Source organism: Paroedura picta, chromosome 8 (assembly GCF_049243985.1).
Source record: "Paroedura picta isolate Pp20150507F chromosome 8, Ppicta_v3.0, whole genome shotgun sequence".
In the NCBI taxonomy this organism is placed as follows: Eukaryota; Metazoa; Chordata; class Lepidosauria; order Squamata; family Gekkonidae; genus Paroedura; species Paroedura picta.
Genome location: NC_135376.1, coordinates 61,428,677 through 61,451,669, shown reverse-complemented (window position 1 = coordinate 61,451,669; position 22,993 = coordinate 61,428,677). Strand labels below are relative to the sequence as shown.

The following is a 22,993-nucleotide window of genomic DNA, read 5'->3' as shown; positions in this document are numbered from 1 at the left end:
TGTCAGGTAGATTCACAACAGATTGACTTCATGTGCATTTCTCCACCCTTTCTGCTCTGGAAGACTTTCATATAATGATAGTTGGAAAGGTTTTCTTAATCAATGTGGTCAGCAGATCCTCATACTTTCTTAACTTCTATAGAAAAAATATAGTGTTGCTTTTTAAATCTTTAACAAAACTAATTAAATAACTAGCCAGGCAAAAAACATCCTTTTGTTTTTAAATTTAGGATGAAATTATGTAGTTGAAACTTTTCTGTGATTGTTCCCTTTTCCCTGCACTGTTGTTGCCAAATCACAAAGCTCTGAATGAAGTGTGCTGCTTGGCTCTCAGTAACTGTGACCTTGGGAGGCCTGACATAATAAAAATGACTCTGGTTATTGTTAAATCCTCTTTTATAAAGCACTATGTATCCTTCTCCCTTTAAAGAAAACGCTTTCAGATTTAAAACATGGGAGTTGCTTTTGTTTCCTTTATTTATGTTGTGTTTTATTTAAATCTAAACCATAACATAAAAATTCTTAAATGAACCTTTGCTGTTTTTACAATGACCGTTTTATAGGCTGTGCTTGTGCCCGCAAATGCAGGCTAATATCTGACAATCCCTTTCAAGGTTTTCCTTTATTTTATTACTGTTCTTTCACCTGTATAATCTGCATTTATTAACTTGTCCTTTATAATATAATAAAAAAATCAAATACTTTTTTATTATAATACTGAAGCAAAAGCCAGGAGTCATCCCTTTTTTCTCAGTCTCAGAGCAACCAGCTCAGAGATATAAAAATGCAAAGCAAAAAGACTCCTCAGGGGCTAGAACTGGCTGCAGAGCCAAATGCTTGTAAGGACAGTAGCCATATATTCAGCTCACAATACAAACTGTTTTATTGATTTATAGAAATTAGTGTGTCATGATTCTCTGGTAATTACCTTGAAGACTCAGTAGCCATTCATGACCCTCCCCCCTCCTTTAAATCTTGAATCCCTATTTGCTGTCACTGACTCTGCTTTTCTCCCATTCATCAGCTGTTACTTTTCATTTCATGGCTCAGTGATAAAACTCAAACTTTTTTCCCCTTAAAATGTTCAACCTGTTTTCTTCTTTGATGCTTTGACTTTCTCAAGGACTCATCTTTTGTCACATTAAACCTTGCAGGATGGCTAATAAATGTTCAGTCTTCTTTGCAATGTGCATGCAGGGATTAGAATTCTAATAATATAACCCAGATCTTTGGATAAAGACGAAAGGAAAAAGGGAAACAAATAAAAGAGGAAAACAATAATTAAATCTATTTTAATAGTCCATAATGATCAGGTAGAATGCTGTTGCAGGGACAGAGACAGAGTTGGTGGAGAGGAACCCACCGGTATTTGGTCCCAGGCTGGACAATGGAGCAGACCTCAATGCCTCACCTCTGTCTCTTGGGATTTGTCTGAACCTACTTTAGACAAAACCTTAAATCTATGACCTATACCTATGTTTTGTTACTACTTTTCCATGTCTCTTTTTTCCAAAAACGGACACAAAATTTATACCCTACCTTTACTTCCAGTGATGATCCAAAACAGCTATGCTTCTCCTCCATTTTATCATCATAACCATTTGGTAAGGTAGGTAAAGCTGAGAATGTGTGATTGTGATTGGTCCAAGGTCACCCAGGAAACTTCCATTCATTGCAGGGATTCAAACTGGACGTTCCCAGATCCTAGTCCATGATTCTAACTGCTGGACCATTCTGGATGTCTGTGTGGGAGGGTGATATATTATATATATATATATATGAAGACTTGTAGGGCAGTTTGAATATGTTTCATCGTTTTTTTCTAAATGTCATTTGTTGTCCATCATGCTTTACTCATAAATAGGGCAAAATATTTATCAAGTGGTCCTTTAATATTTAGTACCAGTTGGTTCTGTGGGTGAAATATGTATTAGTCTTTCCTGTCTTGTATACTATTGAGTATCCATTTTGAGTAGTGTATTCTGTTTGCATTGAAGTATTATACAACATAGTTTGTACAATAATATGCTTGAATGTTTTTTTATTTTTGCCCATCCCAGATCCTGAAAATCTCATGCAAGCTTTGGAAGATCTAGATTATTTAGCTGCCTTGGACAATGATGGAAACCTTTCCGAATATGGAATAATAATGTCTGAGTTTCCTGTGGATCCACAGCTCTCCAAGTCTATTTTAGCTTCATGTGAATTTGATTGTGTAGAGGAAATGCTAACTATCGCTGCCATGGTAACAGGTATTTTCTGAAACATTTCTGTGCTCTACCCAGGTCACAGAGGTTGTCATTGAAGTCCAGTCTAATTACAAATAATAAGCTATCAGCCAATCAAAGAATGAATTAGTTGATTAATTATCTATTTTTAATACATGAAATATAAACAAGATAAGATATTACCAAGCCCCCTGTTGAGGTATTGAATGAAGTATAAGCAAAAGCTGCCAGATTTCCGGTCATTCATCTTTGTCTCTCTCTCTTTCTCTTCCTTATTTCAGTAATATACATCAACAAAAAATAGTGTGAAAAGAATCAGTACGCATGCCTTTGACATGTTATCTCGTCTGTTATATTGGGTGATTATTAATTAACATCCCAAAATTCTTAGTTGATTAACTTACTGATCAGTGGTTCAATCCTAAACATTATAGTTCATGAGTACTAAAGGGTATGTTTAGGATTGCACTGTAAAAGTCTTAAATCTTGGACTGCTAGCTATAATGGAACTTGTACTTAATGAAGCGTAGACTGAAAGTGATTGAAGTTCTTTTTTGCATTGCTCAGAAAATTTTCTGTGGTTTATCTGTTCCCAAATGATTTTTAATGAAAATAAAACTATACAGACCTTTAGAAATTTGCTCTGTAAATGCAATAAAACTCATGTATTGTGTTGCTTAATTGAATGATGTAACAAAAGGTTTCTAGTTTGGCAGGATGTTGTCACATTTACCAAGCTGTCTGAATATATAGCTTTGGTGTGTATTCCTAAACTTACTGAAATGATTAAATCCTGTTTCAGTAGATATTGATTTCCAGGATTGTAGAAACTCCGCAGTTTGGCCTAATGCTCAAAAAGAGCAGATGGTAAACTTCTTGTTGAACTTCAAACCACAGGTGGAACTAGAATGTTCTCACACACAAACATTTGGTGTAATGTGTTAGGGCAAAAGACTGAATTAAAAGTGTTCTTTCTGACACCTAGTTTTCTATGAACAGAAATGTATATCTGAAAACTGGGATGACATTGTGTTACCATTTCATCCCATAATTAGCAGCCAGTGAAGCAGCGGGGAGAGCAAGGAAATGCTGCTTGTAGAATCTTTTAGCATACTATTTTTCCTCAGTTACACGTTACCAGGGTGATATAGAGGTGCCCATTCATTTCCCTCTAACCTGTATTTTTTCCTTGTCATGATACAGTTTAAATATTAGTTTAACCGCCATCAGCACCTCTGTATTTATAGATATCAAATAATTTTTCAGAATCTGTTTTTTGTAACAGGTGTACAATATGCACCTTTCTTCTTTGCCACTACTTTAAAAAAACTTACTATCTTGTAATCCTCCTACTAGTTGGAAAGAACAACAAAACAGAATATTTCAAGCAGACAGGAAACTGTGTGAAACAGTGGCAGGTTCATTGCATTGTTCTACAGATACCACATATATTTACTTCCTGGTTGGTCCAACCACCCAGTGGTTGGTCAAGTGGGTAGACAGATGTATAAAAGTACTTATAGAAGGGATGCTATGAGCCTCTTGTGGCGCAGAGTGGTAAGGCAGCGATATGCTGTCTGAAGCTGTCTGCCCATGAGGCTGGGTGTTCAATCCCAGCAGCCGGCTCAAGGTTGACTCAGCCTTCCATCCTTCCGAGGTCGGTAAAATGAGTACCCAGCTTGCTGGGGGGTAAACAGTAATGACTGGGGAAGGCACTGGCAAACCACCCCATATTAGTTTTCTAGCCCCATGGCGTTTTCTAGCCATGAAAACGCTAGATGGCGTCACCCCAAGGGTCAGACATGACTCGGTGCTTGCACAGGGGATACCTTTACCTTTTTTAGAAGGGATGCTTCACAAATTGACTTGTCATTGTCAACCCCCCAGAAGTGAACAAGCATCCATATTAACAACTGTAAGTCATCTTTTCATTAGCCTTATTTATTTATTAAAACATTTATATCCCACCTCTTGAAGGGTGCTCCCACAACTCTTTAGGGTGCCCATTTCACAAGAACCATGATGAAAAAGGCCTGGGCTGTGATCAACACCAAACAGGCCACCCTAAGAGTTGTTAGCCAACAAATGGTTGCCTGATAACCATAGCTGGCACATATGGAAGCCTTAATATCAATCATTTCCAAAACAATATTAAGTAATTAAGTAGATAACTTCCTTATTTATCATTAGTGTCATTGGCCACAGAATTCAAGATACTGGTAGAAGAGTGACAATGAAATTTCAGAATGCAAGAGGTTGTAAATTAATAATTTGAGAGCCACTGTGGAGTAGTACCTGGAATATTACTGAGAGGACCAAGGCTGAAATCATTCAGAGTTCAAAGCAATCAGGCAGGAGCAATTATGGGCCAGTCACTCCCTCTTTTAGTGTGAGGCTGCCATTAGGATAAAATGGAGAATCATGTATACCTGAAAGGAAGGGTTGGATGAAAATATGATAAAACAGGTATTAATTTCTGCCCTGAATTTTAGAGTATGAGTGAATTAGAGGCTTCACCAAGTAGTGGAATTGAGCATTTCACGGCTTTCCCAATGAAAAATTTCAAACTACATACACTGTACTGTATTTTCTTATTCATTGTTGGCTTGTTTTCATCCACATCCTTTCCAATGCAAGCTCCTGGATGCTTTGTAAACCCACCACAGGGAACAGAGGAGATTGCAGTAACTTGCCGGCAAAAATTCTTGCATCCTGCAGGAGATCATTTCACTCTTATCAATGTATACAAGGCTTACAAGGAAGCTTGTACAAATGCCATAAGCCAATGTAAGTCAGATATTTTAATTCTACTTTAAGATTTCAGCCAAATCGCTTGTTAACCATTATTTCAGCTGGTATGACCTAAAGCTTGCAATTTACTAAGCCCCCTGCCTTTATGTAACATTTAAAACAATTTGTTTCTATGTTACTGAAGAAGCATGCATCTATACATGCTAAGTCTCTCCTTTCTTATATCCAGAACTGAAATAGATGAGTCTTGGGGCTGCCTCCAAACTCAAACTTCATTTTCAACAGATGTGTATGCTAATTTACTAGTATCTGTATGCTAATTTACTATCATTCACAGATCTTAACTTCCTTAATCCAATCTTAGCTATAGTCACCCAGTTTCTTATGCTTGCAACTAGCTCTTCCTGACAATTTCTCTACACATACATACACTTCCTCTCTCTACCTATATGTAATGGTTGAGGAAATTTTGTTTCACTGTATCTGAAGACGTGTGCATGCACCCAAAAGCTTATACTGTAGATACAATTGTGTTGGTCTTACGGATGCCATTGGACTTTGTTCTGCTGATTCAGGCTACCTACCTGAATCTATCTTAATGGAATTCTTATTTATTTTAAAAGTCACCACTGCTTTTTAAGGTGTTCTGTTGCTATAATTGGGAAAAGAGGGATCAAGCATGTAAATATAAGGGATAAAGGTTTATGGGAAAATATTAATACAGATGTTTAAGAAATGTTATACAATTTTCCCCCTTACTGTGTAGGTATAATAATAGAAAAAGCAGGTATAAAATGATGTTCAGATTGTATGGACAAAATCAAATAATATATTAAACAAAGATAAATACTTTAGTGGAGGAATCTGGGTCATTTTACAGTCCTAGCTGTTTTAAGGTTGTAGACTATATCAAGTTAACTGCAGCTGAATATTGCCAGTGGATCTGAAGAAAGCACTAATAAATTACATAGACATAATTCCCAGCTCTATGGCTTGGAACTCGTTTCTTGTTCACTGGTCACAATTCAAATACAACTTATTCTGTAATGGGCAAGCAAAAAAGTCGCACTATTCTGCAATGATTTGAGAACATCTGGGGTATGTTCATTATTGATTAAAGTGCCTCACAAACCAAAACCATGGTAGGAAGTTTTTGACCCAATCTAGAGTGGTGGTTCCTTTACTTATCTTTTATTGAAAAAAGGTTGAACAAATTATTTGAAACTCATTTATGCTCATTAAGTGAGGAAGTAATCTTTATCCATCCTAATTAATAGCTCCTAGTTTAGATTTGATTGGAATGTTCAGCCCAGTACAGTAATGTTTCTTCCGTCCTACACAACTGTCTTTTCTGCCTAATAAGGATGTACCCTGTCATTCTGTTAAACCTCCCCTGGTTATTTTAAGTTTTGTATTTTTATTTCTTTTTATTGATTCCTATTGTATTACTGTATGTTTGAAAAAAGAATAAACAGGATTTCTTTTTTAAAGGAAAAAAATGCCTGATATATATTGGACCCTATATTTAAAAAAGATAAAAACAGAGTTGGCATAAAAGATAAGAAGGGCTAAACTATTGAAAGCCTGGAGCTGCCAGGATATGTACATTAGGTAGGAGTAAGCCTCTTTTAATGTAGTGAGGTTTACTTCTGCCAAGGGGTGGACAGGATTGCATTGCTACAAAGTATAAAAAACTGAAAATATATAAGAAGGAAAAGTGAGAGCCAACAAATAGAACAAGAGAGGAATAACGTTATCAGAATGTAGTGAGCAAGATAAACACAAAAAGCATAATTAAAATTCTAAGATTAAAAATATGAGAAACAGAAAACAAAAATATACAGTAAAAATCTAAATCAGATCCAAGTGAAATAAGAGATGCTCACGGCGTTCATTCCTTTAGCAAATGTTCTACTACTTGAGCTTCTGTTTATGTATTTAAAGCAAGAATTCCACAGAAGAGCATATTGCCAGGTGACTGGCTTAACATCCATAATTACAAATTGGATTCCCCAGTAAAATGTAATTTTACCATTTTCCCCTATTAGACTACGGTATTGAAAAGTGGTGTCAAGATTATTTCCTGAACTGCTCTGCACTAAGGATAGCGGAAGCTATCAGAACTGAATTGGTTGACATTATGAGACGAATCGAATTGCCAATTTCAGCTCCCGCTTTTGGATTAAACGAAAATGTGCTGGGGATAAAGAAAGCTCTTTTATCTGGTTACTTTATGCAAGTAAGGAATGATATTGAATAGCTTTGTCTATATGAATTAACATTACAGAAGGCTATCATTTAATCCAAATACTTTTTCTTCCACTGAAAATTGAAATGGATTGTTCCTTTGATCCTTACGGTCCGTCCCCCCCGTTGTTTTAATTCTTTAGACTACCCATATCCTTCTACCTCAATTAATTTTGTACATTTACTGATAGTGAAATACACCGTTTTAACAGTATCAAAACCATTGTTTATAACCATTCATTATTTCACGGCTAACCGAACACAGGCTTGATCACACTGTACTAGACAATGGCATATGTCCAGGTAAACATGTGGCTTAAACATGGATTACTTTTCGTATTCTAGATTGCTCGTGATGTGGATGGCTCCGGAAACTACCTGATGCTGGCACGCAAGCAAGTAGCTCAGATTCATCCTTTGTCAATCTATTACAACAGCAGCAGGATCCCAGAGTGGGTTGTATTCCATGAATTTAGTATCACTGAAAACAATTCTATCAAAATCATCACTGCAGTATCACCTGATCTGTGAGTAAAAGAAAGCAGGGATTTATTTTCCTATTGTACAGCTATAGCTTGAAAACAAAATTCAAAGTAAGCATCCTGTGTAAACACTTTGAAAATAAATATGAGTTGCAGGAGACTGTTGAAAACAGACACTGCTGGTCACCTGTTATTGATAGTATCAGAATTATAGTATTTACAAGTGGGGGGCTGTGATATTCATGGGGAAGAATTTCATTTCCCTTCCATTTTCTCAGTGAGCCTGCTCCAGCCTCGGGCTTCCCAGCAGCTGGGGGCCACAGTGTTCCCTACCTGAGCAAGTCATCTAGAGCAGTGGTCCCCAACCTTTTTATCACCAGGGACCACTAAACACCGGGGACCACTCACTGGGGACCACTCAAAGCCTTTAACTGAGGCCCGGTTGGAGGGGGTAGTTTACTCCTCTACTCTCAACCACTGCCCTGACGCTCTCTAATCGCTATGGTAATGTTTAAACATCCCTTCAAAATAAGATACAGACACGCCACAACAATGAACACAAGGAACATTTTATTTTCATGGAAATTTTAACTCATGAGAAGGCATCCTTCGGGGCCCATCTCCAATTAGTCAAAGGACCACATGTGGTCCGCTGCCCACAGGTTGGGGATCGCTAATCTAGAGGTCCTCTAGTGAGCTCACCAAGGCTTCCTTCCCCTCTCTCCTCTCAGCAGCTCATGTGGAGTTAATCCAGGGCTCACCAAGGCTAGCTCTTCTCCTTGTGGCATTCTCTGGAGCTGCTAAGTTTCAGCCCATGACACTTGCAGAGGGGCTATGATGCCTCATGGTTAAGTATCATATTCTTTTATGTAATTTCATTCTACTCAGATGGTTTTTACGATTTTATCTGTATTTGATATTTACTGCTCTATGATCGTAATAATGAAACTACTCACTGAGGGGGAACTTTCGTGTCAGGCCAATTGCAACTCAGGGACTTTGCATCCTCTGCTATTGGGCCCACTAGGTTCCTAGGCTGCGCATCTGCCACTGGCTCAGAGCAACTCACATGGCATGCTGATGCTGGCAGTATGCCTTGCAAGTCTCCTGACTACATGGACACCACTGGCTTCCTCATCCTGCCAATGAACACTGGAGGGAAGCACATCCTCTACACTTGTGCAGATAACACTAATTTGGGGGGAATTACCCAACCCATAGGGTTTTTGTTAAGATTTTCCTGCAAATCTGGGGAGGTCCCCAAGTTTGCAGAAAAATCACTTTATTATCCATGTGACCCGAGTCTGTGGATTTAGATTTCTACTGATGGAGTCCACGTGATACTGACAGTATATTGATAAGTGGTTGCCTGCAAAACTCACACCTCTCCCTACATCGCTGAGCCTTGCAGCGACAGTGTCTGGGAGTTGCTTTGATCGAGAGCAGCTCCCACCACTTGCTGTTTCTGAGCCCAGAGTGGCTCCTAGCATCCACTGCCTCCACAGCAGTGCCCCAAACAGCTTTTGGCATCCACTGCTACTGCAGCAGGGCCCAGAGCAGCTCCCAAACAGCCAGAGGCTCCCAGCCTCTATTACACAGACAAGAAATAAAGAGCGTTATCTGCACATGCTGCTTTATTTTGGGGAGGATTTGGGGAGGAACATTTTAAAGCTACCTTTATGTAACTTAGCATAGTTGGCTGACAAAAACGTGGGGAAGCATGATTGGTACTATTCAGTATGCAAGTGCAGCTCCCTATTAGTGGCCCTACGATGATGATGCATTAAAAAATCTGCAGAACCCTTTCCCCAGTTTGACAATTTTAAAATGCTGACAGGCCATATGAAGCAGTTGTTTTCTGTTAACTTTACAGTATACATTTTGGAGAAGATAGATCTCCATCAATTCCTGTGATGGGCTGGTAGTGAAAGATTTTAGCTGGAAATGGTTTCCTAAATTTCGTCAAACTACTTTCATTTACAGAAATTCAAAATCAGAAATATTTTATTGGAAGTGTGAAGATGCCAAAGAACAGGGCAAAGTAGATTGGTGAAAATGAAGGGCTGATGCTGCCAGTTTTGAAAATCAATCTTTATTTTTGGGGGGCTGGGGGAATAATACATTCATATACATGCAGGGTTTCCCCAGTGTATTTATTCACTTCAGCACACTGGGAGAAGGAAACCCGTATGTCTTTACCATAACATTTTCAGGGGAGAAGGCTCCCCTCAGAAGGTTCACCCATTATATTGCATGTTAACTCTCTTGAAACAACTCTTCACTTACAGGTGAAAATAATAATTATTTTATTAATTTGTTAACCATGAAAACCAACAGCTCCTATTAATTATTTTAACAGGTTTTTTTGGGATAGGAGGTGCTAGCACTGGAATATAACTAGGTTTCTAATAAAAGCCATTGTAGAAGAGATCAGTCACGTAATTTTCCTGTATGAAATGAATAAGACCCTTCCTATACGGATGGTTTGAAGCTACAGCTCAGCATGGCCACTTCAGAAGTGGTTTCTATTAAATGAATAATTTCTGATTAACTCATTTTGCTTGATAAGTCATGGCATAAGGGATTAAATTTTTAATTAGAAATTTAAGTAGAAATGTTCAGCCTTCAACTGTTCTATTCCTATTTTACTAGCTAAATGTCGTGCCTGTCCAATATGCAGTGAGTTCAAAATGATACAGTGCTATGACCTTTTATAACACTTACTGGGCAGTACTGGGCTTAAACTGAATATATTTTGGCAGAACTAAGCAGTTCCAAGACCAAAATAAAACAAAATTTGTGTAATTCTTGAGACTAGAGTATAGTATCAGCAAGTAATGTTGAAAAACAAGTAATTCATGGATCTATTATAAAACAGAAGCCCTACATACTTATTTTATCAATGCATCTTGTGGTAAGCACACATCTCCAATTAAACAAGCAAGGAAGCATTTCCCATTTTAGGATTCTGAACTGCAACAATTTATACTGAATGTTAACTAGTAACTATTATGGACTTTTAAAACAAATTCAAGACATTTCATTACGACATCCTGTTTAAAATAAATTAAAATAGATAAGAGTTTGGCCCTTCTTGGGCTATAAATTTCGATAGGGTATGTGTTGAAGTTACAAATGGAATTTGTTATTTGTAATCTCCAACCCAGGAACATCCTGCTTTTATCATGCAATTTGGAGCAACTGGAAGCTATTTCCCACCATTCTACGGCCAGATGTAGTATATTAATCTGTAGAGATACTTAAGAATATAACTTGCACCCCTACTTTCATATGACTATTTCCTTTGGAACTTATTCTAGATTCCAACTGTGCAGTTCTATATTTAATGCATTAAAATATCTGTCTATAAAGCAGTCTTTGCATGAGCTACAAAACAGTAATATAAAAATACAAGGAAATTTTCATCTTAAAAAATATGTCCTCCCTTGTTTATTCTGTTTTGTATCAGATTTATGAAGCTGGTGCCTCAATACTATTTTAGCAACCTGCCTCCTAGTGAAAGCAAGGATATTCTGCAAGAAGCAATCAATCATTTATCACCCATTTCAGGAGTAGATAAGGGACAAAAAACCATCATCGAAGATAGAGAATTTGAAAAATACCCTGAAACGCCTGCTGAACAACGATGCATTATTCAGTAAGCCTCCTAGATATAACTAAGCTGAAGTATACACAACAACTGTACTATACACGCCCGAGTTATCAGTCTTCATAAATGTACAGGAATTTTACAGTTGAACAGTGTCATAATAACAGTTTAGCATCATGTTTGATAATGTAAATCAAAGTGCCTGTAACTGGTGAAAAGAAATCCATCAATTTTTCAATGTTGACTTTATTGCACTTGTAATCAGGTATTTTAAATGTCATTTTATAGTGGCATCTAAGAAAGTTGTAGGTAGCTAACTGCATAGCTGATGGGCTTCATTAGAATATGCAGAAGAACCTGAAAGGGAAAAAATCTAGAAAACATTTAAAGGTCAAAGAACTCCTTTTGTGGAGTGACACCACAAAGCCATGGTGAGCAGACAGTGGTTCAGATCGAAAGATATTCTTTGAGTTTATTCATGATGCTGTTGATCCTGTCAGCAAGGATTATCATCACAGTCCTCAAAGGTTTCATAGGTGTGTCTTCAAAAGACCATCTGCCTCCCAAGCACATGTCACTCTCCTCTTGTACAGAGTAACTGAACTTCAGAAGTGAATTCTAAATAATAAGAACAACAAAAGCTGGTTAAACACATTCCATGCTGCATGCTACAGTGTGCAGCTTGTTTCATGTACAGAGTAACACCAAGTAAAAGAAAGGGCTGTGGCTCAGTGGAAAAGCTTCTGCTTTGTTTGCAGAAGGTCCCAGATTCAGTTCCGGGAGTTTTCACTTTAAAAGGATCAGATAGTAGATGATGTGAAAAACCTCTGCCTGCTGCCAGCCTGAGTAGGAGATACTGACCCTGATGGTCTGATTCAGTATGAAGCAGCTTCATGTGTAAAGCCATTTTAATGATGTTTAATTGTACTTCAGGACTTACCAGCTTGTTGTAAAACTCAGAATGCCATATTTCATATCCTGTACATGAATTTAAATGTTCTACTTTGCCCCAACACAGCTGCTACCTAAAACTAATGAATACTCTTTGAATGCTCATGTGCATTATGTAATGACAAATGTTGCATAAGATTCCTTGTTGTCCTTAGAAGTGTATTATGAATCCATAGGCTGAAGTAAATAGCCAAATTACATGTGGCCTTAGTCAATATGCTTAACCTTTATGTTTTAAGATAATTTCAGTCTGTTCCAGTAATTCTATGCACAGAACTGATTGTGCAAATGAGATATGTAAATGAATTTTTTTTCAAGATGTTCCAGACTTTGTTTCCAGCTGGACATTATTAGACAGCTTTTTGACAATGGTTGGTATGAGGGCATAAGAAGGCTAAGGCCATAAGGAGAACTGCACAGAAAGGTGACACACTAAATACTGCTGCTTTCAGATGAAATCATCTCTCAGCACTCTCTACAACCAGAGGGACTAGTAATGTCTTAAATCTATACACTATACTGCTTTTCCAAGCCAATACTCAACCATCCCACTCAAAGACCATTTATGCACTGGAGGTTTCATGCCGGGCTGCAGGCTGGAGCTTTAGTCGTGGCAGATTGCCCCACCTCTTCCTGCACCCACATGGGGAGCATTTGGCCGGTGCACCTCAATCGCCCCCAATCTGTGCTCCTGCATGGGAGGTAGGTAGGGCAGTGAAGTTTCCAGTGCATAAACGTTCAAAATCAACAAGCTGTTATATTGAATATTATTTTGTTCAAATAAAAGAACCTGAAGGAATGACTTCCACAATTTGAATGACTCGTTCATCAATTGTCAGGAACCAAGTACTTGAAACCCAGCAAACTCACACCAAAGACATCACTATCAGGCTTCAGGACTAAGCTTTAAGCAAAAGTCTTTATTGTGGAAGTCAGCATCCAGAGTCAGTATTTTGCATATGTACACAGAGAGAGTCTTTGACAGAGACACCAGGGAACAGGGTGACTTAGCATATATACCCAGGCTGTGGGAAACGAGCAATAAACTACTTGGGGTGGGAATTGGGCATTCATACAGGAAAACAGGATCAGAGGAACCTTTGATATGGGAAAGTGCGAAAGCGCTTCTCAATGTTATTTTGCCTAGCCGGGGAGAACAGCCTTGAATCGGAGATAGTGAAGAGCCGCAGAAGTGGGATGAGTCTTTGAAATGCATAACTGAGGCGAAGGATGGTGCTCCTGAGCTTGAGCGAGATGCCAGAGCAGGGTGGGAGTTCCGGGAGCACTGGGGGAAATTACTACATTTAAAGGATGGTGGAGCAGGAACTAGAGGTTCATGAAAGCAATCTTTATCCTGAACAATTCTTGGAAGTGTATTATTGCCAGATGCAGTCTTAGATCTGCCCTTTTCAACTTTTTGACCATGGAGGAACCCCTGGAAAGTTTTTCCGGCTTTTAGGAATCCTGGAAGTGGTGGCATGCCCCTCAGAGAAGTGGGCGCAGAAGACAGATGCAGGAGCCAGCCAATCAACCAATCAAACATTTACCATCTTCATTGTGGAGAAAGGGATAAGGCCTGTAGAGCAACAGGGGAAGTGGGTTCCCGTGACTTCTAGTGATGTCACTGGCCATTCGAACTTCTGGGAAAGGCTGTATAACCCCTGGGAGCTCTCACATAACCTCAGGTTTCCCCAGAACTCTTGTTGAGAATCCCTGGCTTAGATATTGGAAGTAAAAGGTAAAGGTATACCCTGTGCAAGCATGGGGTCATGTCTGACCCTTGGGGTGACACCCTCTAGTGTTTTTTGGCAGACTCAATACAGGGTGGTTTGCCATTCCCTTCCCAAGTCATTACCAAGCTGGGTACTCATTTTACTGGCCTCCAGTAAAGGAAGGCTGAGTCAACCTTGAGCCGGCTGCTGGGATCAAACTCCCAGCCTCATGGTCAGAGCTTCAGACACCATGTCAGCTTGCCTTACCACCCTGCGCCACAAGAGGCTCATATATATTGGAGGTACATCTACACTAACAGAAGGTATTCTGTCAGCTGTGCAATACTTCATCACTTCCACCTGCACAAAATCATTCCCCAAATGCTGCTCTTCAGAGGACAGCACAAGTCGTTAAGTTGGAGATCTGCAATGGAGTTAGCAAGTGTCCTGTAGAATCCAAGCTCACTGGCTGGGACAGGGTTCTGCCACTGTGGTGAATTAGTGTACTATCAATAAGCCTGGATCCCCTTTAACAATGGCAACTTCACAATTATTAAAAAAAATGTTGATAACCCTCTACATGCCTTACTGAAAATAAAGATCTTATCTAGGAGTGTAACAAGAAAAAAATACAAATAAATATTTACTTCGTAAAAGAATTCTTCTTCAGCATTTGAAAACATAAGTTCTTCATTCTTCTGTGCACTGCTTCCCTTTTTTCTAGCACTACTCTTTGCATCAATAAATGTCTTGCTAATAAGGAGATAGAAGTAGCATTTCCCACAAGGTTTGTTTGTCTTCTGTGCCTCTGTCAGTTCCTTCCTAGACAAAAGAACAGATTTACATTCAGACTTCTTCATGGCCAACTCAAGCATATACACAACTGCAATAAGTCTTAAGTGCAAAGCACTGTGCCCAGTTCTGACACTGGAGGATCATATTTTTTCAACCCACTCATCAAAAAGTGCTTTCCACTGTACCAACACAGCCAACAGATGTATACACGAGGACAATGCTTCCCACACTCCTTAAGAAAACAAAAGAGAAATACTGAACAACTAGTACTTCTGTTCCTGCTGGAAGCAACAGAGAAAAATGCTCATCTGTAGCCCTAATAATATCCGGGTTGTGTGTGAACAACATACTGGGTAAAACCTGTTCTAATTGATTCTCAGTGGGAGATATGGACCCAATAGGGAGAGGGCACTCCCCCACTGAGGGCCATTCACAGATTTTCCCCATCCCCATCCTTCATGCCGCTTCTGGGCACTTGGCAGTGAGGAGGAAAAGCTGGCCTCATTCTGCAGCAGAACGATAAGTTGGGGGGGGGGGGAGGGAATGGCCAGCCACACTCCATGACACTGCAGGTGACACTGTGCTGGCCCTAGTAGCTGGGTCACCATGCTCTGATGCCTCCTGCATACCAGGGAGCAGGAGAAGGCCAGCCAGTTTCCAAAGGTTGTTGTTAAATGGGCTTTGATGCTTCTGAATACTTTATATGTTTCTCTCCTACTCCCAGTCACATACATAGATGCACATTTCCCCTCCCAAACATCCCTCCTTTCTAGTCAACTGAAACAAATCTGATTTGATGAAAAATCAACAGAAAAAATGAAAATCTTTTGCTTATTTTATCAAACTGAAGGAGTGATATAAATGCAAACAGCAGATATAAATGCAAACACCTTTACTTCCTATTTAAGTTTCTAATGTTAGGCTATACAATCTATTGGTGAATACCTATACTGTTCTTACCTGAAAAAGAAACACAATGAACATACTCTAGGCCTCAAAGTAGTTGGCACCTTACTATCAAATGCAATAGGGAAGGGTACTGGAATTTACAGTCAGATTATGTAGTGGCAAGGTATTAGTGTAACCTGAAAGAAACCTAACAGGGCTTTGGGGGTTTAAGGCCATTGTCTCCCTTTCACAAACCTGTACATGATAAACATGAGTGGATGTTGTGTCATATGAAACTATTCAATGATTCTGTGGGCCTCAGCAAGAGTGTGACTAAAGAACCTTCAGAGATCTCCTTCCGTTTTCCCCTCACCGGAAGCCATTCATTCTCTCAAGCTTGCCAAAGATACCAATGGTTCATGTTTCATTTCTTAGAAAGATTCAATGCCAAAACTTAAAGACATTCTAAAGTTTATTTTCAAAAAAGTGGAATCACTTAGACATTTAATGTCCTTTTTTTTCAGGTGCTTATACCTTATTATATTACTATTGAACTGAGAAATGAATGATTCTTAATGGCCAATAAAGAAAACTGCAGATCAAACCCAAGAAATCCCTATACAAGACTCCAAAATAAACCACTTTCTTATATGGCATCTTTTTGCATTGTCTGGCTCTTTCCTTTGTTCCTTTCCCATGAGTTCCACTGTTCTTTGAGAGCATCAGCTTGTAGCTTGGATCCAGCATTTGATCTAATGCTTCCTACCAGCATGCAGATATGAATACATGACAACCTTCGAATCAGCTGTTTGCCTGCATATGTGTGGTGAATTAAATTAGACAGCCCCTCATTATTATAGAGAAAAGCCTGTCTATCCAATAGCTATACGGTTCAACTGAGATTGTGTGTCTACCCCACACTGCATGGACACAGATATAACCTCGTTGTATTTCCATTCTTTAATATGAGCTGATCTTCCCATTGAAATGAGGTTATTCCTTCACTGCTGCAGTCAGTCAGAACAATCAGTAGATTTAACCTGGACCTTTTGTTCTAGGCCAGGGGTGACAAAACTGTGGCTCCCCAGATGTCCATGAAATATAAAGAGAGTTGGTTTTTATATGCTGCTTTTCTCTACCAGGTGGAATCTCAAAGTAGATTACAATTGCCTTCCCTTTCCTCTCCCCACAACAGACACCCTGTGATTCTGAGAGAGCCCTGATATTACTGCTCAGTCAGAACAGCTCTTATCAGTGCTGTAATGAGCCCAAAGTCACTCAGCTGGCTGCATATGGGGGAGCGGGGAATCAAGTCCAGCCTGACAGATTAGGAGCTGCTGCTCTTAACCAGTACACATGCTGGCAAGTGCTCGTGGGAATTGTAGTCATGACATCTGGAGAGCCACAGCCACACCTCTTCTAGGTTTTGCCAAAGCTCTTCTGCGTACTTCACAAATCAGCTCAATGTGTTTTAAGTATCAGGCATTCATTTACAGCACAGGAATACACTTTGATTTTTGTCATCGTGCCATTCCAGAAACAGAAATAACATGAGATGAATATATGACAATGTGTGTATGTTTAATATACATACTCATTTTAAGTGAATTTTCATCCAGCGTTGCTCTAAAAGCTATCTGCAGAACACATTTGTCTGCCAAATGACAGCTGAATCGTAAGCTGGTTTTCCATCTCTCAGAACAAGATTTCAAATACAAGTAAAACAACTGCTCACAATATTTGAAATATTAAATACCTTTTTTAAAGGTCTTACTTGAGAGCAAACAAAATGTTGGTTTGTACCTCCCAGGCTTTCACTTTCAGGTATGTAATTTTTTTTTTCTGTTTCAGTCAACACATTTCCATTTAAATGGAAATGAGGATCTGAGGTCATCTGAGGAAAAAAATTACTGTTCAAAAATGATTTTGGAAAAGCTCTTACTGCAGTTGCTGGTGCATGGGCAGAGCAATCTGGGGAGGTACATTAATGAATCTTTCACTTAGCAGGAAGCCTACAGGCTTGGTGGTGTCACTTAGGAGCTCATTCAGCTGTTCAACCATACTCTGCTCACAGTTCTTCTCACACTGGCTTAAAACCAGCTCTTTAATTTGTTCAGCACACTGGGTACCCTAGAAATCAAAAGGACAGATTTTACATCAAACCATTATTTATACAGGCCAAGTAAAAAGTGTTTCTGGGTATTGTTTCACAGGACTAGAGAAAGTTTATTGCTGTGAATCTTAATACAGGATAAGCATTTATCTCAAAATGATGTAGAACAAGCTTTAGATTAAAAGCCAAGTATGTTTGTGTGTGGAGAGGAGTTCTGACAGGATGATTGAAACGGCAGTTATAACTAAGCAATTGCATTTCCATATCTCTTAGAACCACTGAAGAAGTTACACAAATAAGACATGCCACCAAAAGCAATATGAAACTATCTTTTAACATGTCACCAAACCTGACAACCTCACCTGCTAGCAAACATTACTCTCTCAAACAAGAGATGAGTAACAATAAGCAAGTGTTTTTTCTTCTACATATGTCAATTGCTACTTTGAAGTAACAGGAGTTAACACTATAGGGAGGCGATTAAATCTCACTGGATCAGTTAATCTTTACTAATAACACTATTTTTGTACATTCATTTGATCTTCTGACACAGAAATGACCTTCCATGCACCCTAGTAATTTCTCTAGCTTTTAGCTACCATGGAACATGGCAACAAAAGATACATAACACACAGTAATATCACTGGTGAAATTCTAAAATGATGTCAAGTCAAAATGACAGAACCATTCTTAACTTGTAGCAAAACAGATTTTATGATTACTTTGTCAATGTTGCATTTCTATTCTTTTCATGTTTTAGGTTAATGTATTTACTAGTTTTCATGGACTCCTAAAGTTCTTCTCTTTATCGAAGGCTGATATTTGTCATGTTCATTGTAATATTTCACTAACAAACAATGCATGTGTGAAGTCATGCAATAAATCATCAATTAACGACTGCAAAAATGAGTTAATGCTGGCCTCAAGAAACAGGACAGATATCAGTGAGGTGTCCAAACAAATCTATTGAGCTGCATTTTCAGTAAAACAAAAGGATTTCTTGTCTTTATACGTTATTTATACTGACCTTCCTTTCAGTTAAGTTTAAGAGGCTTATAAATCCAAAAACCTCATCAGCATCATCCTCATCATCACTTTCTTCAGAAACTTCAGCTTGCTATTAAGCAACAAGAACAAAAAAAACAGAATGAGAAATACATTATCAAGGCTTTCTGCCTATCTAAAGCATTTGCCATTACTAGCATTGGGGGGAGGGGAGAATCCACACGATTCAGCTGTTATATTCCTCTTGCGGAATGTTTGTGATGGAACAGAATCCCACACAAGTGCACCTGCTTAAGAAAACACTATTATACTGATAGAAAGCAAATTTTAAAATATTGGGATGTCCTAACTCTAGAAAAGGTAAACTTTCAGAAAGCTTCAGGTGAATATAAAAGCAACAATCCATACCCAAGATTGCTTTTACGTTTTTACAGTTCAGTCTTCTATTAAACTATAGCTATACGTAACACACAAGCTTCAACAGTGTACACTTTATCAGTTTTAATTTATCAGGAAATGAAATTTCATTGAATTTATTAATAATATTACTGGTCAAAATTATGAAGTCGTTAATTCATGTTTCCATCAGCTAGATCAGTGGTTCTCAACCTTCCTAATGTCGTGACCCTTTAATACAGTTCCTCATGCTGTGGTGACCCCCCCAACCATAAAATGATGCAGGTGTTCTTTCACAGAAATTAAATGGAAACTGACCAATGGTGTGAAGATCCACTGTTCATAATTGTACGTAAATTGTTTTTTTCTGGGGTTTCTCAGTTCACTTCTGCCTCTTGTCCCTGGAGTGGCTGGTGGGAGACTGCACTGTGCTAGAGGCATTGCTGGAGCAGTTGGCAGCCAAGCGCGGGCACCTGCAGGAGGAGCAGTGACAGTGGCTATGTTCCCTCCCCTCCCCCAAGGTGCTCGCCCTGCCACAACCCCTGTGAAAGAAGTCCCAACCCCCAGGTTGAGAACCACTGAGCTAGATGGATGCTCACCTGGAAATACAAGCCTAAGTCCAAAGAAAAGTCATACACTTTCTAAGCACAGTGACTTCAGTTGATTTTGATGGGCTTAACTCTGTTTAAGATTACAGGTTATTGTCTTTGGCTATCAGAGATCAGAAATTAATTATTATGGCACAACCTTTTCTATCTGGACACTCAAGATTCCAATTCCTCTACAATTCTTCCCTTGTAGCCCTGACATTTCAGGACAGTAGTGGGTGTTTGGCCCTGGAAATCAGAACCAAAGACTGCTGGGAACATATAAACATTGCACTGCAGTTACTTCAGGTGCTCATGGATTATGTGTGTGTGCAAAAATACACAGTGCCCAAAAATTGTGGTGCTGCTTAGTTAAGTCTGATTCACGAAACCCACTGAGATGGTTCTTTATGTTTTCTAAACGCATGTTTTTAGCAAGTGAGATGAGAGCTTATTTAACAGAATTGTGCGTCACTTTATGAAGTTAAAAGGGGTACAATTACTTTCTCTTATCAGCCAATGCCCTGCCATTCCAGTGTTATTTTGCTTTCAGTTTCCCACAGGACTGAAACTGACCACACCACATGTCAGTGTTTTGCTGAGAGGAAAATGTACTCTTGCACTTCCTTACACTTCTAAGATTGTGTGGGTACAAAAAACAGGCATTTCACCCTGTGGAAGTCAGTATTCTTAACACCTAACTTTTAATGACAATTATCATGCCCCCAGTGATGAATCTTGGCTACTGCTGACACAATAAAAGCTCTGTTGCTCTTGCTCTTCAGAAACAATCACCTGCCTTTATTACTAGAGCATGTTCACTTCTGGTAAGTCACAGTGGACTAGGAAAGGGGACAAATATACCTTGCTGACTCACCATGGATATATGCAACAAAAACGTCTGATCTAACACAATCACACAATATACTAATTTAAGAGACTATGAAGGCACCTTACCTTGATAACACTCCCAATGTGATTTTGTTGTATCAATATATCAGTCAGCTCAGCTGTGTTAACAGGGGCCTTTAGAAAAAGCTAAAGAGAGGGAAAAAACACTAAGTTTTTGTTACAATAGCTCACCTGCCAATACTGGAATCTGTCTTAAAATATCCTTTACCAGTCATAAATATAGCATTTAGCCAAGGACAATTAAATAATTGTTCTGTCACTTTAATATTAGAGCAAGATAAATTCTATCATAACTTGCCTATGTTTCTACATAAGCTCCTTCACTATACTTAACCTCTTGTCCCAGATGTTTTCTTTTCCTGTTGATGTTAACACCTGAAGATCATTCTACATGCATTTCTGCTCTCCTGTGGATTTGTTACTCTTAGAATAATGCACTTTTTGGAAAAGATGAAGTTATCAATTCAAGAATCAGAATTTAAAAATTATAGCTTTAAGGTATGCATTGGAAAAGTGCTGAACTGGAGCATTAGACTATCAGAGTTTTAAAATGCTTCAGAAAGTGGGTTTATGACCATTTGCAAACACAGGCATTCATTCAGAGACGTAATCCCTCCCCATAATATTTACAACATAAAATTTTGCTATAAAGTATGCCATTACATGCCACAACATGTACCTGTTGTAGTAATTTTTTAATTCCATTATAATCATTATCTGATATTGAATGTGCTTCAAATTCAACCTTCACTTCCTGTGGTTAGAGACAAGAAAAGAAGAGAAATTGCACACAAACCTGCCAAGTATATGTCTGTACAGAATTAAAGTCACAGCCTTTGAATTATTCAATATTTATCTGAGATACATTTACTGTGCACCACTGCTGATTTGAGACATTTGAAATATTAATCCAAATTCTTTATCTTATACTGAAAATATCACTAAATCAATACATTCATCCCCCTCTCTTGTGTAACCTACTAAACTAATTTGGGACTTATCTCACCAGCCACTCTCAAAATGGATTGGTTAATCCCACTTCATACTTTAGCTGCTGCTAAGAATACCAGAGTAGATAAAACCAGGTCAAATCCCATAGAAGTTGCTTCATGCCAATGATACACCTGTGGGGGACCATGTAGCTATGAAGCTGGCCTTAGGACCAACAACACTTTGTGTAGGAGATCCTTTTGAACTGATTTATTTTCCCTTGGATCTTGGGAGCAGCAGTAGGGGGGAGAGGACCTTTTCCTCTGCTCATTTCTTTTGACAGCAGGGGTGGATTCAGTTTACGAAAACAGATTTAGAAAAGGATTTTATATTCTATGTGTCACGGTCCCACTCCAATTCAAGAACTCCATCCACACACACAACTAATTTTAACTTTGTAAAAACCGAACACATTCGATTTCCTTGTAATAAATTAACCAAGAACTACATACTACACACACCTCTGTCTTCAATCATTTAGAAAGTTTATACATTGCTCTTCCAAAGACCTACTTGAGGCGGCACTCAAAATAAAATAAAACAACACAATAAAATATCGAAACAACAGAAGTGTTGTCAACTATAAAGTCAGCCGTAGAGACAGCATAAAGCAACATTCAGCCACAAAAATATCTCAAAAACCGACCTCAGGCTAGAACTAGACTAGAGATGCAGGTCCCCCCCCATGAAACCTGTCAGTGAAAAGTCCCCTAAAAAGACAGTAAAACACATTATTGCAATATATTATTATTTCCTTGGGACGAGCCATCGAGTCCTAGAGCGGCCGATCCCTTCCGATTTAGACACACGTCGAGGGAACGGGAAGGAATGGCCCCGTCTGCCGGGGTTCCTATAGGGCAGGGGGACGGCCCTCCAGATGTCCATGGACGCTGGCAGGGGCTCATGGGGATTGTAGTTCACGGGCATCTGGAGGGCCGCAGTTTGACTACCCCTGCTATAGGGGAAGCTGGGGAGGAGCTGCTCTGCGGGACCCGATCCTGGGGGCCCTCAGAGGAGGTCCCTCCGCAGACTGGCCGAGGAAGCGGGGCCGGGCGGCGGCTGCGGGCGAGCTGCGAAGAGCGCCGAGGCCAGGAGGGGCCCTAAGTCTCGCCGGTGCCCCCCTCGCTCACCTCGCCCAGCTCTTCTTCTTCGGTCTCCTCCTCCTCGTCGTCGTCGTCATCTTCTTCCTCCTCGCTCTCCTGCTCCAGCTCAGAGTCCTCCCCGCCATCGGCGCCCTCCGCCCGGCCATCCGGCGGCCCGTCCACTCGCCTCCGCTTCGCCTGCGAGGCCATGCCGCCGCCTTCCTCTTCCGCGCATGCGCCCCGA

At 39.4% G+C, this 22,993-nt stretch overlaps 2 protein-coding genes across 8 annotated transcripts in view; one reads left to right on the top strand and one right to left on the bottom strand.

Moving 5' to 3' along the window:
* DHX32 (DEAH-box helicase 32 (putative)) overlaps positions 1-11,556 on the top strand; it is a 37,954-nt gene extending 26,398 nt beyond the window's left edge. For 5 of the 7 annotated variants that reach the window (XM_077350073.1, XM_077350067.1, XM_077350072.1 and 2 more), the window contains 5 exons: positions 2,061-2,252; positions 4,866-5,015; positions 7,028-7,218; positions 7,572-7,753; positions 11,178-11,556. In XM_077350073.1, coding sequence (XP_077206188.1) covers positions 2,061-2,252; positions 4,866-5,015; positions 7,028-7,218; positions 7,572-7,753; positions 11,178-11,370 — 908 coding nt within the window. In that variant the 3' untranslated portion in view covers positions 11,371-11,556. Of the gene's footprint in view, positions 1-2,060; positions 2,253-4,865; positions 5,016-7,027; positions 7,219-7,571; positions 7,754-8,439; positions 8,556-11,177 lie in introns of all 7 variants that reach the window. The other 2 variants (XM_077350070.1, XM_077350069.1) reach the window with 2 other exon arrangements.
* On the bottom strand, positions 9,785-22,985 carry BCCIP (BRCA2 and CDKN1A interacting protein). The gene is made up of 7 exons (XM_077350076.1): positions 22,798-22,985; positions 21,357-21,431; positions 20,723-20,803; positions 18,805-18,894; positions 17,607-17,794; positions 14,629-14,803; positions 9,785-11,936 (listed from the first exon to the last, which is right to left on the bottom strand). The coding sequence occupies exons 1-7, from the start codon at positions 22,957-22,959 to the stop codon at positions 11,766-11,768; spliced, it is 942 nt and encodes a 313-aa protein (XP_077206191.1). The 5' UTR covers positions 22,960-22,985; the 3' UTR covers positions 9,785-11,765.
* Positions 22,986-22,993: the final 8 nt, after the last annotated feature.

Bases quoted from the DNA above. Each gene is read 5' to 3' on its own strand.
- BCCIP (XM_077350076.1), bottom strand. From the start codon at position 22,959: ATGGCCTCGCAGGCGAAGCGGAGGCGAGTGGACGGGCCGCCGGATGGC. The intron at 20,804-21,356 runs GTACATGTTGTG...CCCTCTCTTTAG, and splicing joins TTAAAAAATTACTACAACAG to CTTTTTCTAAAGGCCCCTGT. The intron at 18,895-20,722 runs GTAAGGTGCCTT...GTTGCTTAATAG, and splicing joins ACATTGGGAGTGTTATCAAG to CAAGCTGAAGTTTCTGAAGA.